Source organism: Seriola aureovittata, chromosome 9, assembly GCF_021018895.1.
Source record: "Seriola aureovittata isolate HTS-2021-v1 ecotype China chromosome 9, ASM2101889v1, whole genome shotgun sequence".
Classification (NCBI taxonomy): Eukaryota; Metazoa; Chordata; class Actinopteri; order Carangiformes; family Carangidae; genus Seriola; species Seriola aureovittata.
The window spans coordinates 14,613,511-14,629,718 of NC_079372.1; the positions used below are offsets into that span (position 1 = coordinate 14,613,511).

A 16,208-nucleotide genomic window follows, 5' to 3' on the forward strand; every position below is an offset into this window, starting at 1 on the left:
CCATTTCAGTTCAATGGCGAGTCACTGCAGTGGATGATGTGTTGAATTGCAGGCTACCTCCTCCATTCTTTCAATAATTACAGGGTTTATGGTCACATCCATGGACACAGTGGTTGACATGACATCCTGAGCTTGGATGGGGAGGAGGTGGAATTGATTTTCAAGTTGGTGGCTGAACAAAAGCAGTGTGTATCAGTGTGGATAAAGTGGTGTGTGATGTGAGAGGGAGGTAGGGAGGGGTGCACTGGGAAAATAAAGAGGGAGAGAGAGACATATGTGGACGACCAGAGCGGCTCTGGAGGAGGACTAAGCAGTCATCTGTGTTTCTTGGTTGACTGCACCTGAGTGCTGCGACCATGTCAGAGTGAGCTCTGCCTCTTGGAAAAGGATGGTAAGCTGCAAATTTTCCTCTCTTGAAAATGTTAATTTATTCTCCCATGATTTTATTTTCTCAACTTCATTCAACTGTGAATGTTTTATTTCTGCTTTATTTCAGAAAAGAGGAGGGTAATAGTTTTTTTGCTATTAGAGGGTAGTCAGACTTCTCTGGGAGAGAAGGTGAGGGTCTTTAGACTTTTACTACCCTAACAATATTAGTTTAAAAAAACAGATCGTTACAAATCATGGCTATATTATGATAATGATTATATGCTGAGGACAATACGTCTTAATTATTCCTGCCAAAGTCAACTAAAAAAAATGCAGAATACACGTCTTTATGGATTTTTGTGATTGTATTTGTGAAATGTTATCTCTATTGGCAGTTATTTTCCCTTCGCTTTAGTTTGCATCAAATCAAAAAGTTTAATAAAAACAGTTAAATATTTCATATAATGTTGGACTTTTCTTTAGTATTTATTTTAGCCGATAATAGAGAGTAGCTGGTATATTCATAATTTTGTTATGTTTGCCATAAATTTTGAAATTGATAATTCTAATTCTCTCAAAAGTATGAGGTTGGTGTGAAAATCTCAGTCACTGATATATTAAACCTGCAATAACAATAATATTTTTTTGGCCACTTGGGGGCAGTGGAAACATATCATCACCCTTTACATTCACTGTAAATAATTACCAGGATTTCACAATATTCAACTGTAATATTTCACACTAAATTGCTGTATTATCACTTTTACAGGATTTAACTTTAATTTTCACAATATAAAATTGTAATTTCGAAAATCTACTATAAAAACAGTGCCACCACAGTAAACTGCTGTGATATTTGCAGTTTTAATTATTACCAGGATTTCACAGCATTGTATTGCATTATTTCACCGTGAAATACTGTATTAAGACTATCCTCGGCAAAAACACAGCAAATTACATGAACCGCGCTGAATTGTGGGACCTAACGCTATCGCTGATTTTCAAAATTTAACGTTTGATGCCACCCGGAGCACAGAAAGGGAAAGAAGTTGGGTCTGCATATTCTGTCAAGGTAATTCACCCTCGTTTTCCACCTTTGCTTTCACTGCATTTTTACATTTTAAACGAGTGTGTTCGTCATATTAATTACTATTTTCTCTGACGCTTTTATTTCTATAGAGCCAGGTTTCCTTAACGTGAGCCGAGTGACGCCCGGCCCACTTCACTGAAGGCTGCGAGCAGACTACCACACCGGGGACTAGCACGCAGGTAACATAACTTATCCCTAACATAGTAGTTAGATCAACTGTTTGTGTGAGCTATAAACCAGCGACGTTTTGCATCACGGTAGAGTGAATCTATGCTCCACATTTTGATGTAAGGCTGTGGCTGTGCAGTAGATAGTTAGTGCCACGGGTGCCTCGGGGCACTTATTATTATTCTTCCGCCAAATTTTGGCACGTAACGCGTCCCGCAGCTTTGAGAAAACCCCGGTAATATATATCAAAATATATATCAAAACGTGCGTCTTGACTTTGACTTTTGGTGTTAAAATTCCAATTTTTCCCAAAGTTATTCCCAAAATACTGGGAATAAATAATGCATTAGGAATGCATTGGAATTTTTTTTAAAAACCCACAAAATTTCACTTTTTTTCTACAAAATTTCACCTTTTTTCTGAGTCACCGAACTCTCTCATACCTGCACGTAGAAATGTGATTCAAACTATAAAACGGAGGAGAACTTCTGCTCTCTCCAAAACACAACAACTGTTTTTACATAACATGTAAACTTTTCAAACTATGAGCACTCAAAGGAGGAGAGGAAATCACTTTTTCTTCAAAGTTAAAGTGACAGCGTCAGTTGGCTAGAGTGCGTGAAGCAGTAAAAAATAACCATTATTTTCATTTTTAACTCGAGCTCACGGCCAAACCGTAAAAAGGAGACAAATAATTCTTTCTCAAAATGTAGACATAGTTGTTGGGATTCATAAAATGTAACTTTGACAGGCAGGGTCTGCACAAAATTTAAACGGGGGTGCCGAGTCCGGCAGCAATACCTGTCTCACTCTCATTGACACCTAATGTAATCGTCTTTTTATTTCAAAAGAATCTCACTCTGTCTTCGCACTGAGCTTACTCACTCATTTTAAGGAATATCTGAATAAAATAGAGACTGTAAGAAACTTCTGAGTCATTCTGGGCAGATTTTCACATTGCCATGGCAACGGCAGCTCCTGACCTGTGTGCGTGTGTGCGTGCACACGCTGCATCGTTTTTTTGGAACTTGAATTTGAACGAGGCGTGTCAACCGTAGCCTAGCAACCAGATAACCAACTCTGATTGGCTACTCCATTCTCCTTAAAAGCGGTCGGTGGCGGGAAAGCTCTCCCTTTGATCCTTCCTCGAGGTAAGAAGCTGTTTTTTTCATTAAGCTCCACTAGCTTTACATTAGCCGCATGTTAGGTCTTAAATTACATTTAGTTAGGTCTTAAATATAAGTAAGTAAGTCCATTTACTGCTTCCTTCGTTTTGTTAAAAGAGTGAATGAAGTTGTGACGGTCTCCGCTGAGACAGAGGAGAGGAGAAGCTACTAGCCCTCTCTCGCTGTCACTTCTAGTCGCGTTGCTCTGCTCCCCAGTAAATGTTAAATTTAGCATCGAAAAAAACATAATAGTGGTAATTTAAATAGCGGTTCATGGGATTTATTAACCCTCGGGGGTCCCTCTGTCCTTTTTTGGACATTTTCTTCACTTTTCTTTTTTGATTTGCTGATCATTTTGGCTGTGTTACAGCTGAAGGTATGGATTTCTGCAAGAAATTGTCTTTTTTGACATATTTTTTTAAATCTAATGTCAGTTACTGTTACAGGTCTATTATACACTGGTAACACATTTTGTACCCTCTGGGGTTCCTCGCGTCCAAAAAAGGACATACAAAGAAAATGCTATAAAATCATCATATATCAATATTTTTTTCTGCTTTTTTTGCATACATCTCTTAAACCACTTCAGTTCTGCTCAAACCTACCAAATGTTTATTAGTTTTCAGGATTTTAACCCTTTAAATGCCAGTTTGAAGACATGTTGCCTCTTGTTTTATTAAAAAAAACAACACAGAATATGAGATATTTCCCACATAATACATGATGAAGGGATGTGACATTGTTTTATATCAGAGTCTTGGACATGTCAAAGATTAGCAGTAACACTGATTTCATTGCATTAGTAGTTTTTGTGCAGTTTAAGATTTAAAGTGTTACTCCCTCTTCGGACCCTCATGGCTCCATCCTTTTTTTCTTACTCTTCTTATTCACTTCTAAATATTATACACCAAAATATGTTCAAAAATTATTTAAAATACTCCACTCTTACACTTACTGTGTAATTTATTTAATTTATTTATTTAGCACTTAATAAAAAATACAAATACAAAGAAATTACCAAAAAAAAAAGCTCAGTGCAGGGAGAGGCAGAAAGCCCAAACAGGCTTATATTAAGTAATAAAGGAAATATTAAATAATAAAATTTCAAAAAATTATCAAGAAAAATAAGACAAAAGTACTATAGAGAACCAGCTATAGACCAGCAATTAAATGAGCCTTTAAACATCTTTTAAAATGCTTAGTAGTATAACATTTCAATGCCAGTCGTGACCTGACCTCTTACAGCCAAGGGCTGCGTGATGTCATCGCTACAGTGACACAGTGAAGATTTTTTTGCCCTAACCCTAACCCTATCCCGGCAGTAGCCCCCGTGGTACTCAAACTTTCCCTGGAATTTTCTAGTTTGGTTTGATACCATGCAAACGCCCACACTAGCTAACGTCAGCTACGCCACACGTGTACAGGTCAGGCAGTGTGAGGAAAAAAGCCCGGTCAGTTATCCAGCACTGTGGAAAGAGTTGTTAGTGGCTAGCGAGGCTATTTCCAGTTGGACATGGAGAAGTTTAGTTTTCTTGCATCTAGCTCTCAGTAGAGCAGAAAGTAATATAAGTGAATTTAAGCCCATTTCACGTATCTATTAACGGCTTGTAACCACGGTGTTTGTCTTTTCAACAAGGCTTTTTTCTTTTTTTTTTACAGCCACCAAATGATGGAATAAAAAGTTGATACTGTAGCTTTGGTCATTAACCTGCTGCATATGTTATATGTACTCTATATAGTTTGATTTGCATTGGTTGTCCTGGTTCTTTGTAGTTGAAGAGATTTTGCTTCAGGATATCCGTCCATTTTCCTCTTCACATAACCACCAGCAACAGATATTATCATTATTATTATTATTATTATTATTATTTTTGCCTGTTTATTCCACTTCTAGTTTGTTTATTTTATGGTTTTGGTGAATAATGTTCCACTGTATATTTTTAATGGGTTCATTTATGTCTGAGAATGTTAGTCAGTTTATTAAGCACATAAAGCTGCACAGTAACACTCCCAATTATCACTATCAGTGTGGTATGCCTGACTGCACACTGATGTACCGCAAAGCCACTGCTCTACAATTGCATATGTATAGAGAGCACAAAGCAGTAGGATTGCATTGCAAGCAAGTGGACACAGCCTTAAAGTGTGTGGCTCAGTCTTGTGCATTCAAGTGTGATACTGTAACGTTGCTTATAAAGCATTTGAAGACACACACAAAAGATGGATTGGAAATCATGTCCTTTCAGAGGTTGTGACTGCAGCTTCACAGTTGCATCCAGTTTTGACTCACACATTTCCAGGAAGCATAGAGGTAGACGTGTAGAGGATCTAATTGATTCGGTTCTACACAAGTCTGTTCCCACAGAGCTTTTGAGTCAGCCTGAGCCTGGGCCCTCATTTTCAGACATTTCTGATGAACAACATGAACCAGAAGTGCCATTTGCTGGTTGCCATTTCAGGAGATAATTTGGGATCCCATTCTATTGGGGGCTTTTTAGAAAATTTCAGCCAGGCTGATCATTGCTTGACTACTATCCTCTTCTAGCTTACAAAGTGTATAACCTGACACTAATTGCTCTCCACCATTCTTTTTCAGAGGCAGTTTAAACAGGCAGGTGACAAAAGCAGACAGGACACTGAATACTGGAGCAGGCTGTTGAGGTAAAAAATAACTTTAAGTTGCAAGAAAAAAACACTGATGGTGTATTCTGCTAATTTGATGAGGCATTTGGTGGAGTATCAAACTACATTATTCTGTTATATTCATAACTCATCACAAAGTTTCTGTTTATTTAGTATAACTTGTACCTCAACATTTTTGGAATGCACTTAGCAGCCATCCTAATAGAAATATAAATTATATTTTGTTGAGCTGTAGTTCAAAGTGTCTATCTTACAATTGGAGCCAAATCCAGAGTTAGGGTGAAAAACTGTGTTTTTTGAGTCTAAAAGTTAAGGGAGTGGAACAAACGTATGGTTTATTTTGTATTTTCATAGTACAGTTTGCATATTTATTTTAAGTTATTGAGATGGCTCTTACCCTTGATTGATGAACAGAGGTATTGCAACTGGAAACAAACTGAGATGGGAATAGTTTGTCTTAGTGGTGGCACTCTTAGGGTCCCCACTGTTGTGACACTAAAGCTACATCAAGTGAATACTGTTCATTGCTGTAATTGATTGATCTGTCACTCTCTCTGGTCTTAAAGAACATGAATCGTGAAGACATAGAGGTAGCAGTCTCAACACATCTACTCGGCCTGTCTGTTCAAACTCTTACTTCCGTGCTGGAGGTGTTAGAAGAGCTTGGCGTTGAGAGCAGAGCAGACCTTGCTTTAGTTCAAGAGAAGGATCTGGAGAGATGCCTTCGACCAATCCAGTGTCATAAGCTGCTGAATGGCCTTAAGAATGAAGGTAAATACAAATTTAGACACTGCCATAAGAAAGTTGACCAAATGCACTGCCAATATCAAATAACAGTTTGAAGCTTTTGGATAATTTTTATTTTCATCAGAGCATGAGTGGGTCATGATGAACATTTGGCCTATTATATCAGTAAAATAGCACAAATTGCATAATGTAAATATTTTATTAACTTAAACTTTTTTCAGCAATATTTTTATCTCATGCCTCCCCTTATTTTTTTTGTCCTCTCACTTCTAGCACTTCCAGTAGTTCAGATTGAATATGCTGCTGTCCCCTCTTCACCTCTCATAAGTACTTCTGATCCCCCATCCTCGAGTTCGGCAAGAAGTTCAAGCCTCTTTGCCTTCATCTCCACTGGCTAGCAACCCATGGTATATAGACTTCTAGGTCAGATGGGACAGGATGCCAGCAGCAATTCGAAATGCATTGTCAAATGAAGCAAGACCATCACCAGGGGATAGAAAAGACATGGTGAGGGCAGTTGTGGACCAAATGTTCGAGCATGATCTCAACCCAACAAGAGCAATATGTCACAGCATCGCCCGGAGCATTGTACGAGACTACCCGAAATGTTTTGCTGATGTCAGGAAGAAAGGGGACATTGTTGGAGATGGCTGTCACTCTCTTCTCCAACAAATTAAAACAAGAGTGGAATATAAAAACCGAAATAATACCCTTGCACGGCGACGCAGAGAAAAAAGATCACGCACTGCAGTGGTAGAGGGGGGCAGAGTAATGGCAAGAGCCCCTGTAGATCAGTACGGATGTGTGAGATGGAGTCCTACAGAACTCCCATCTGGAGAAACTATGGAAACCTTGTATGAAATAAAAAAGCAACTGTGTAACATCTACTCAGAGAAAGGAATGGGCGGGGCAGAGACAGCAGAAGCTCTGATGGAGAAGACATATATTATCCAACGCCAGTACCTTAACAGTGTTCCTGCACCAGCCGTTGTGGAGATTACGGAGGAGTGGCCTTTTCTGTTTTCGCAGAGAGGCCTTTACGCTCACTTCGGTCTACTGACAGATGTCTCCATCCTCGTTAAATTGCAAGAGGCCCTGAACAGCAAAGGCAGTACCATCATTCGGTTCTGCCAGGAACTCAGCCGTCATCCCACGATTGAGGACATCCTGGCTGATTACAAGCCAGAGACATCAGACAAGGCTGCGTGTGTCCTTCTGCTCCTGATGGCATACTTCAAAGAGCCCAAGACCTCCATCATGCTTGAGACTGATGTAAGTTGTTAAAAAGATAAGTAAGCATGTTGTGGTTACATTAGACAGTACTGGTATCTTTAAGACTTGTATGCATAAAAAAATAAAAATAATGAAAACAATAATGAAAAAAAACCAAAAAATAATAATGAAAAAAAACCAAAAAAAACAACTTGCATTTAACCTTTGTGCACCCCGTAATTCTTCATACACCAATGTCTCTTGTGCAGTGTTTCTCAACCATTTTTGGCTACACCCTAAGCAAAAATTCACAGGGGGCCCTCAAACTTTTGGCAGTTAGTCTTATTACATGTCATTATGACACATAATGTTCTGACTGATGAATCTCTAAATCAGTGAGACCAGTGAACTGACAACTATGCACCATGCAGAATCTTTGCTGCAACAGTTGTATGATACAGTTATCTTATTTTACAGCCATGTGCCACTGCCGCTGATGTCCAAAGGACAGAGATTCTGCCAAGCACCCCCTGCTTGATTGTACAAGGTACTGTTTGGATTTTATCTTGATATTTGTAAGAAATAGGTGAAAATTGTGAATATCTTATAAATGATCAAAAAGTTATTACATATGTTCACATACTGTAACTTGCTGATTGGTGTTTTGAGCATGTTTTTGTTCAATTTTGTAGCTTGTCTCTTCTGATTCTGATCTCTTCTGATTATTTTTCTTTGAGCATTCAATGTTGCTAAACAGCTAAATGAAACATTCAGCGTTCCACATCCTTACAACGGTACATGATGGGTATCTGTTCATTTCAGGTGACCTGATGAAGCCAAGGTCGTGGATGCTGTCCATTGAAAAAAATGTTGTGATGGGACCACACAACAACATTTTGAGCAGGTTGGCTGCGCTTTTCGCCAGCTTCTACAATCTCAATCTCCAGTACCCTGAGGACAGTTCGTGCACTTTGGAGTTCATTCAAAGGTATAGTCATTTTAAAATTAGCATTTTATTGGATTCCTCCCTTGACCCCCTTGTTTAAAAGGATATTTCACTCAAAAATGAGAATCAAACTGACTTTCATTTTTGGATGAACTATCCCTCTCTAATAAATGTTTACTTACCGTAATTGCTTGTATTGCTTTTATGCTTATTAATTTAACATAAAAGATCACCTGATATTAATGCTTTATTGATTATTTGATTTACAGATGCTTCTTGGGCATCAACCCAGAAACGGGCTCGAAGGCGAAGAGGAAGCGTGGCAACATCAACCCACATGTGAGCACGTTCAGCAGGAAACTTGTGGACTTTGAGTGGCAGGCAAATTAGAAGGAACTTTGAGAAAACTTTGAGAACCCTGTTTAAAGGTTTATATTGGTTTAAAGGTTTTAAAAAGGTTTAATAAAGGTTTATTTTGTTCAATATAATGCAGTAAAATGTACATATTCTATTTTTCAGATGTTTTAATACTGACTTGACCAAAAAAGGCAAATTAGAAGGAACTTTGAGAAAACTTTGAGAACGACGTTTAAAGGTTTATATTGGTTTAAAGGTTCTTAAAAGGTTTTATAAAAGGTTTATTTTGTTCAATATAATGCAGTAAAATATACATATTCTATTGTTCAGATGTTATAATACTGACTTGACAAAAAAGGCATGTCATGTTAAATGTAATTGCACTTGGCACTGAACAGTTCAATTAAAAAGTGAAAACGAATTATCATTTTGTTCTGTTTTCTTTTTTTGAGCATATGAAAGCATGGTTGTGTAGGTGCAGTAAAATCACAATTAACAAGTGACTGTTACAATATCTTACAGTATTATTTAAATTGTAAATTTACATGAAATAATTGGCTAATAATTGCATTACTTTCACAGCAATTCACTGTACAGTAGTTAGCAGTAAGTCCACAGCTAAATACTGCTTTATCACAGTAATTCCATTGGCATGGCAACTGTGAACTTACGGTAAAGTGTTGTAGTTTTATTGTAAATTACTGTGAAATAATTACAGTGAAAATTCTTACAGTGTTGATATGGTGAACTTGTTAGCAAACAGTTGCTTATTTACACATCCTGCAAATACAGAGTGAGACCATCATTGATTTGGATTCATGCTTCTGGCCACCTGATGAATCAGAGTCCAATATTCACTCGTCTGGTTCTGGTTTTGGATTCCATTGACTCATGAAGGAAATATCTGGCTCTGTAGCACCTAAGTGCTCCATGATGAACACCAGATGCTTTGCTGTTTGGTGGGTTTTTAGGGCTTTTTGCTGAGAAAACGACCGCCTAGTTCTCAATCAATCAATCCATCAATGACCAAACACAACACAATGAGAGCAGTGGGAGTTAATCAAAATAGTGAAATTGTGGCCAGACAGCTAAACGAGTTGACACTCAGTATAAAGCTGCAGATTCAGGTGATAATTCTCTGTAGGTTCATCACTACGAGTGACCCCTTTTCATATTGTCATAGGTTTTTGTCATTTGATATATTATTATTATGAAAATATTTATTACTGTTGTTTTAAGGTTTATATTAGATTATACCATCTCAAATTCTATACTAAATCAGTACTGTATTTTGAGATGTTGCAGTTTTAATTTTGTAAGTCAAAGACTGAGTCCAAAGAAAATATTCTCTATTTGCATTTCTGCCTTTAGGATTCTTGTTTCATGCCCTGGTGATCGACTGAAGTTTGGCCACAGGACTTGAACACAATGGAGAACAGCACGACTATCTTCCAGGACGTCACCCAGGTTTTAAATCTGACAGTAATGCCTCTGAACCCTCTCGAAGAGCAGGTCATAACAATATTTTTGACGATTCTCATCTGTGGAGTTGGGATTGCTGGCAATATCATGGTGGTGCTGGTTGTGCTGCGCACTAAACACATGGTGACCCCGACCAACTGTTACCTTGTCAGTCTGGCTATCGCAGACCTCATTGTGCTCCTGGCTGCAGGGTTGCCTAATATCTCTGATGTTGTAGCGTTCTGGATATACGGCTACACAGGGTGCTTGTGTATAACTTACCTTCAGTACCTGGGCATCAACGTGTCATCCTGCTCTATCACAGCATTCACCATTGAACGATACATCGCTATTTGTCACTCCATAAAGGCACAGTTCATATGCACCGTTTCCCGGGCCAAGAGGATCATAGCTGGAGTGTGGGTCTTCACCTCACTCTACTGCATTATGTGGTTCTTCTTAGTGGACATACATGAAACCGTCTATGCTAATGGAGTGGTGGTCACCTGTGGCTATCGTGTCTCCAGGAGCCTCTACATGCCAATCTATTTCCTGGACTTCACTCTCTTTTATGTGATCCCCCTCATTGTGGCCACTGTGCTTTACGGACTCATCGCAAGGATTTTGTTCATGAGCCCCTTGCCGTCGCATCTCAACGACGGAGCCGGAGGAGGGTCTGTTCACCAGGGTCACTCCAACAACACCAAGGCCAACAAGGGCGCAGTCTCTGCAAGGAAGCAGGTACTGGAAAATTCCAGCTTTATGAGAAAATGTTGAGATCTTATTAATAATTTGTGATTAAGAAATCTCAATTTTAGCTAATCCTCAGGTCAGTATCTAAATCTTGATTATTTCCTCAAATTTATAACTTTTTATAATGCTAGTATAGTGGCTGTATGAGTGTCAATGTCAGCTGGTCGGTCCACCGTTTTTGGTAGATTTAGTACAGACATTCATGGTCCCCAGAGGATGAATCCTACTGACGTTTCCTCCAGCACCACCATATGGTTGACATTTGTGAGTAAATGTCTCAACAACAACTGATGGAATGTAATAACTTTTCATCTACCACCATCAGATCTAAAGTTTAATTTGTCGAAAAATTGTGGTTTGTGACCAAAACCCTGCAAAACTAATGAAATTCCCATCAGCCTCAGGTCTACTTTGTGTTTAGTGCTAATTAGCTAATGTAAGCATGCTAACACACTAAACTTTAATCTCCATATTTAAAATGATAATCGTGGGGTTCTTGGCTTTTCGCCTTGCCTTAAAGTGTGGTTGATCGAAACTATGAACACTTTAGCTTTCTGATGTGGTCAGACAACCTGTCATATAAACTAGTTATTTTAGCATAACCTGAACTTTGTCAGTCATTGTGAGCATGTTAGCATGCTGACGTTAGCATTTAACTAACAACTAACGAAGTGCAGCCTCACAGAGGTGCTAGCAGGGATCCAGATTCTTGTTAAACATCTACAACACTGAGATTGAGTCATACAGTTGTGCCTGATAATTGTACTGTTCCTCATTATTGTCACATGATAACATTACTCTCCCATCCTTTGTATCCTTGCTCCTCTACCTCCTTCTCTGTATCAACAGATAACAAAGATGCTGGCTGTGGTGGTCATCCTCTTCGCCTTGCTCTGGATGCCTTACCGAACACTGGTGGTGGTCAACTCCCTCGTCGACCCGCCTTACAACACCACCTGGTTCCTGCTCTTCTGCCGGATGTGCATCTACACCAACAGTGCCATCAACCCCATCATTTACAACCTCATGTCTCAGAAGTTTCGTGTTGCGTTCAAAAAGCTCTGCAAATGCAACTGGCAACAAAAGGAGAAGGCAGCCGAGTACAACATGCCGATGTATTACGGCATGATCAAGGATTCATCCCATGAGAGCAACGAGCCGATGACAGAGCAGGAGGACGTGAGTGGCCAAACCATCAAGAGGTTCAATGTAACGGATGATGACACGAGCACTTTCAGCATCTCTTAATAAAGGCTTTGATGAGTGTGTTGGGTTCATTAGGACAGATTGTGTGTATGATAAATTATTTAAGGATATCTTTCATTTTAATATTTAACATTATTATCATGTTATCATAGTTGTTTCCATCTGTTAGAAAAAGTATTTACTGACACGAATCTGTAGATATTCTCTGTGTTTGCTGTGACACAGGTTTGTGTTTGTGGTGTCGTAGTTGTGGTGCTTTTGCATCAGTATCGTAACTGTGAAATATTGTACCCCCAATTTTAGTGCACATAAATAAGACATGAAGGGAAAGATGGGTATTTTATGTGATACATGTGTTACTGATGCTATGGGTACATATTTTGAATTTTTCTTTGAAATAATATTCAGACTTTATGTGAACTCGTTTTGTCAAGAGAAAGCACAACTTCTGTTTAACAAGGATTCAATTTATTTCTCACTTAAGAGAACACTATTGAGGTGATATTTCATCGCAGACCTGTGTGGGCTTGTATAGACTGAGTTTAATTGACAGCTCCCTTACTCTCCTGTTACATCTGTTGCACCTGTTAGCTTAGGACCATTTACACAATTATCATTATTACTTCACAGAGTTTGTTGACATCATGTAATTCCCAGAATTGCTCCGTCTAATTTCAGCATGTGTAGAAGTCTAATTAGCCAGAGAAAACTGATTGAAAACACCTGTGTGAGCGTGTAGGACTTTTAATATTAAGTGTTTTGAGGCTCAGTTTGTAGCAAGAATGTTTTTATGCCTCAGCGAGAGCCGGAGGCATTATGTCTTCGGGATGTCCATCCCTCCATCCGTCCATCCGTCCCATTCTTGTGAATGTGATATCTCAGTAACATCTTTAAGGGAATTTCTTCGAATTTGGTACAAACGTTCACTCAAGGACAAAGTGATTAGATTTTGTTGGTCAAAGGTCAAGGTCTCTGTGACCTCATAATACATGATTTTGGTATTTTGAACACAATATGTCAAGAACTCCTCAAAGGTCAAGACTTCACACAGCAAGTATTAGATAACACAAATGGTTAATATTTTATGTGATTCTGTATAAACAGTGATGTAACCTCAAAGTAGTCTCAGTGAGGTAGGCCGCAATTGCAAGGTGTTATTTCTAGTTTTTCATTTACCAACTGCCTCATCTTTTACTTCTACAATTTGTCACTGGATTTACTTGAAAATGAAAAAAACAAAACAAAAACAGTAACCCAGCCCGTCCACTGAAATGACTCCAGAGTGACTCTGCATGCAGGGAAAGTTTGTATCTTTGGATCATAGACATCCAGTCTGACAAACTGGTAGGCAGGAACTAATGACCATGGAGGCAGTTCCAATTCAAAACATCATCCGAGTCAGAGAAGGAATATAAAGTTGTTATTACAGTCACTGGAGATGTGCAACAAATCTGACAGCGAAAACATTTTAGAAAAATGCTAATTGTTGTCGCCAAGTTTGCAGTCTCCCTCATCTCACTGCAGTCATCTTGTGTTGTCAGCCACACTACAGCATCTCTCAACATATGGAGCTCTCGATTTGTCATATCACAGTGAATTGGTATTGAATATCTAGAACCAGTGTAAGACACATGTGTAAATCCCTTTCATGTTTGAGCCAGAAGTTGATCCTGTGCAAATACATTTTGTAAACAGGCTTTGCAGCTTCCTGTGGACTGTGGGATTAATAAATCCCTTTACAACCCTAAGCATGTATAGATTTTCTTTATTTATGAGAGTTTTGTGTGTCAAATTAAAATAAATCTTCAGAGTTACTCATCCAGTACTTTCTTTAGAAAATTGTGATTAATATTGATTTATATAAACTGAAGTGAAACTGTAGAGACACAGTAACATATTTGCATACATTATATAAATTCCCTATTCAAACATCAGGTTTGAAAAGAGCATAACAGACGGAACATTTCAAGGTCAAATGTATTATTCTCTTTTGTTTAGATTTGCATTAATTAGCTGATATCTCGCCATGTTTGATTGAGCAAATGAGCACACCTTTGTTTGCTTTTTTCCAGTTCCCTGTTGCAGCTCTAAACTTTAAAAAACATAATCAAAACTACATTTAAGCATATCAGTAACATAAATAACAGTTGGAATAACAATAATTAGCAAAACATATGTTTTCTATCGCAGAAGCCATATTCTCAGTCACGCTGAAAATATCTCACAAAGCAATGAAGTCCCTCTGGACATCGTGCAGGCTGTATAGTGCTGATAAATTCCATATGAGCAGCTTTTATGATGAAAGAGATGTCACAAGGGTCTGAGGGAAAGAATCAATGAAAGCAGAAATACACTCACAGCAAAACCTACAGCAAAGAGGTTTCTAATGGCTCTCTTGCACCCACAGTGCCAGTTCAATTTTCTTTTCATCTCTAACATGGAACATGGATTAATGATACATGGTTTTGTTTTGTTGAATGTCAGACAGAAGAATGTATTTTTCTCGTGTTTATTCTTTGCAGGTTTCTATGGCATTCCAGCTTTTTTTTTTTTTTTTTTTTTTTTTTACAAAATTCAATATTATGTATATATTCAAATTTAGAAGAGACCTAAAGGCAATCATCCAGAGAAACACTAAAGATATGATTCAGAGTTATAACTACTTTTAAAGCAACAACTCTTACAAATATTGGCCAGTGGGCCTATTTGGTTTTGTTGTTTGGCAGCATGATCAACAGGATGATGGTAGGTCTGAACAGGGACTTGCAAAAACAAAAAAACAAGAAGGTGATGTCTGAAAATATCTCCAGTCCAATTAAAAATAGAAAAAAGAGTGATAATCAGGGACCTTTTATGATCATTTTCCTTCAGTTGTTTCTCCCCAGTGACTTCGCTTAAAAGCTTTGTCAACACAAACTATTTAAGTAAGGTTTAATATCTCTCAAGAGCTGTGTTTTGTATGACTAGGTGTTTTTCTTTGTCCCTCTCCTTGTGGCTCATACAATAAAAATTGTGCCCACTCACTTTCACTAAACAAGTTTACAACATAAATTACAGGGGGAAAAAATAAACACTGAAACCAGAATTAGTTAAAAAAAAACGAATGAATTGTACATCATTTGAAATGTAAATGTAACTGAGAAAAAACATTTTTTTAACAGACAATATAGAGTTCAAAGTATTCCAAAAAGGACAGTAAAAAAAGAATGAAGATGAAATAAATCTTCCATATGTCTGCATAGTGTTCAAAACACTGCCACAATTAAGTGTCCTGGAGGAATAGTTTGACATTTCGGAAATACGTTTATTCGCTTTTTTGACAAGAGTTATCCATCCATCTATCTGTACCTCTCTCATGTCTGTCCAGTAAATATGAAGCTACAGCCAGCAGCTGGTTAGCTTAGCTTATAGCCTAAGAATTTGAAACGGGGGAAAACAAAATCCTACTACCAGCAGCTCTGAAGTTCACTCTGTTTTTATTCTTTGGTGTTTAACAAACGATATATACTGTATCATGATAATCGGTGAGACTCAGGGTTGTTACAGGTGCACATTGTTATCTAGCTGTTTCCCCGTTTGAAGTCTTTATGCTAAGCAAAGCTAACTCCCTGCTATAGTCTTACTACTGGCTTCAATCTTCTAAAGCAAGTAAGTGTATTTCCCAAAAAACTCATACACAGACAAGCGATGTCTTAACCATGAAATTGAAATGTGAGAAACTGTTCTATTTAAACTCTTCTCTATGTTACCAGTGCAATTCTTTTTTTAAATAGCAGCAAACATTATGTACCGTATACTGCTCATTTTGTCTGTGTTCATAGTGTACACATCTTAGACATTGTAAAGCTCAGAGTGAAACCTCACCTATAACTCACAATACATTTGACACTAGAACCTCACCAGTGGGTAAACTCAAGGATTTAATGGCTGAAGAGATGCAGCTGCTGCACAGATGTGTAGGCATGAGGCCGACAGCTATGTTTGCAATTCTTATGGTCCATGGGCGTAAAATGGGCAAAACATGCAGGGTCATTCATTCAGAGTTGAAAAGGTTAGAGCTTCTATTTACTAAGCTCCTTCTTGGACAAAG

The 16,208-nt window shown here is 38.1% G+C and overlaps 2 protein-coding genes across 2 annotated transcripts; both read left to right on the top strand.

The window, feature by feature from the left end:
- The first annotated feature begins 289 nt into the window (after positions 1-289).
- Positions 290-13,866, top strand: LOC130174289 (thyrotropin-releasing hormone receptor). The gene is made up of 3 exons (XM_056383994.1): positions 290-391; positions 10,070-10,900; positions 11,762-13,866. Exons 2-3 carry the CDS (start codon positions 10,127-10,129, stop codon positions 12,158-12,160), a joined length of 1,173 nt encoding a protein of 390 aa, XP_056239969.1. The 5' UTR covers positions 290-391; positions 10,070-10,126; the 3' UTR covers positions 12,161-13,866.
- Positions 5,218-9,119, top strand: LOC130174290 (uncharacterized). Its single transcript, XM_056383995.1, is given in 7 exon segments — positions 5,218-5,454; positions 6,003-6,207; positions 6,457-6,579; positions 6,581-7,455; positions 7,873-7,942; positions 8,218-8,383; positions 8,611-9,119. Coding segments are annotated over 6 exon segments (1,557 nt in total). The 5' UTR covers positions 5,218-5,454; positions 6,003-6,005; the 3' UTR covers positions 8,732-9,119.
- Positions 13,867-16,208: the final 2,342 nt, after the last annotated feature.

Excerpts from the sequence above, each read along its gene's own strand:
- LOC130174289 (XM_056383994.1), top strand. The coding sequence starts at position 10,127 with ATGGAGAACAGCACGACTATCTTCCAGGACGTCACCCAGGTTTTAAAT. Across the intron at positions 10,901-11,761 it reads CAGTCTCTGCAAGGAAGCAG|ATAACAAAGATGCTGGCTGT; the intron begins GTACTGGAAAAT and ends CTGTATCAACAG.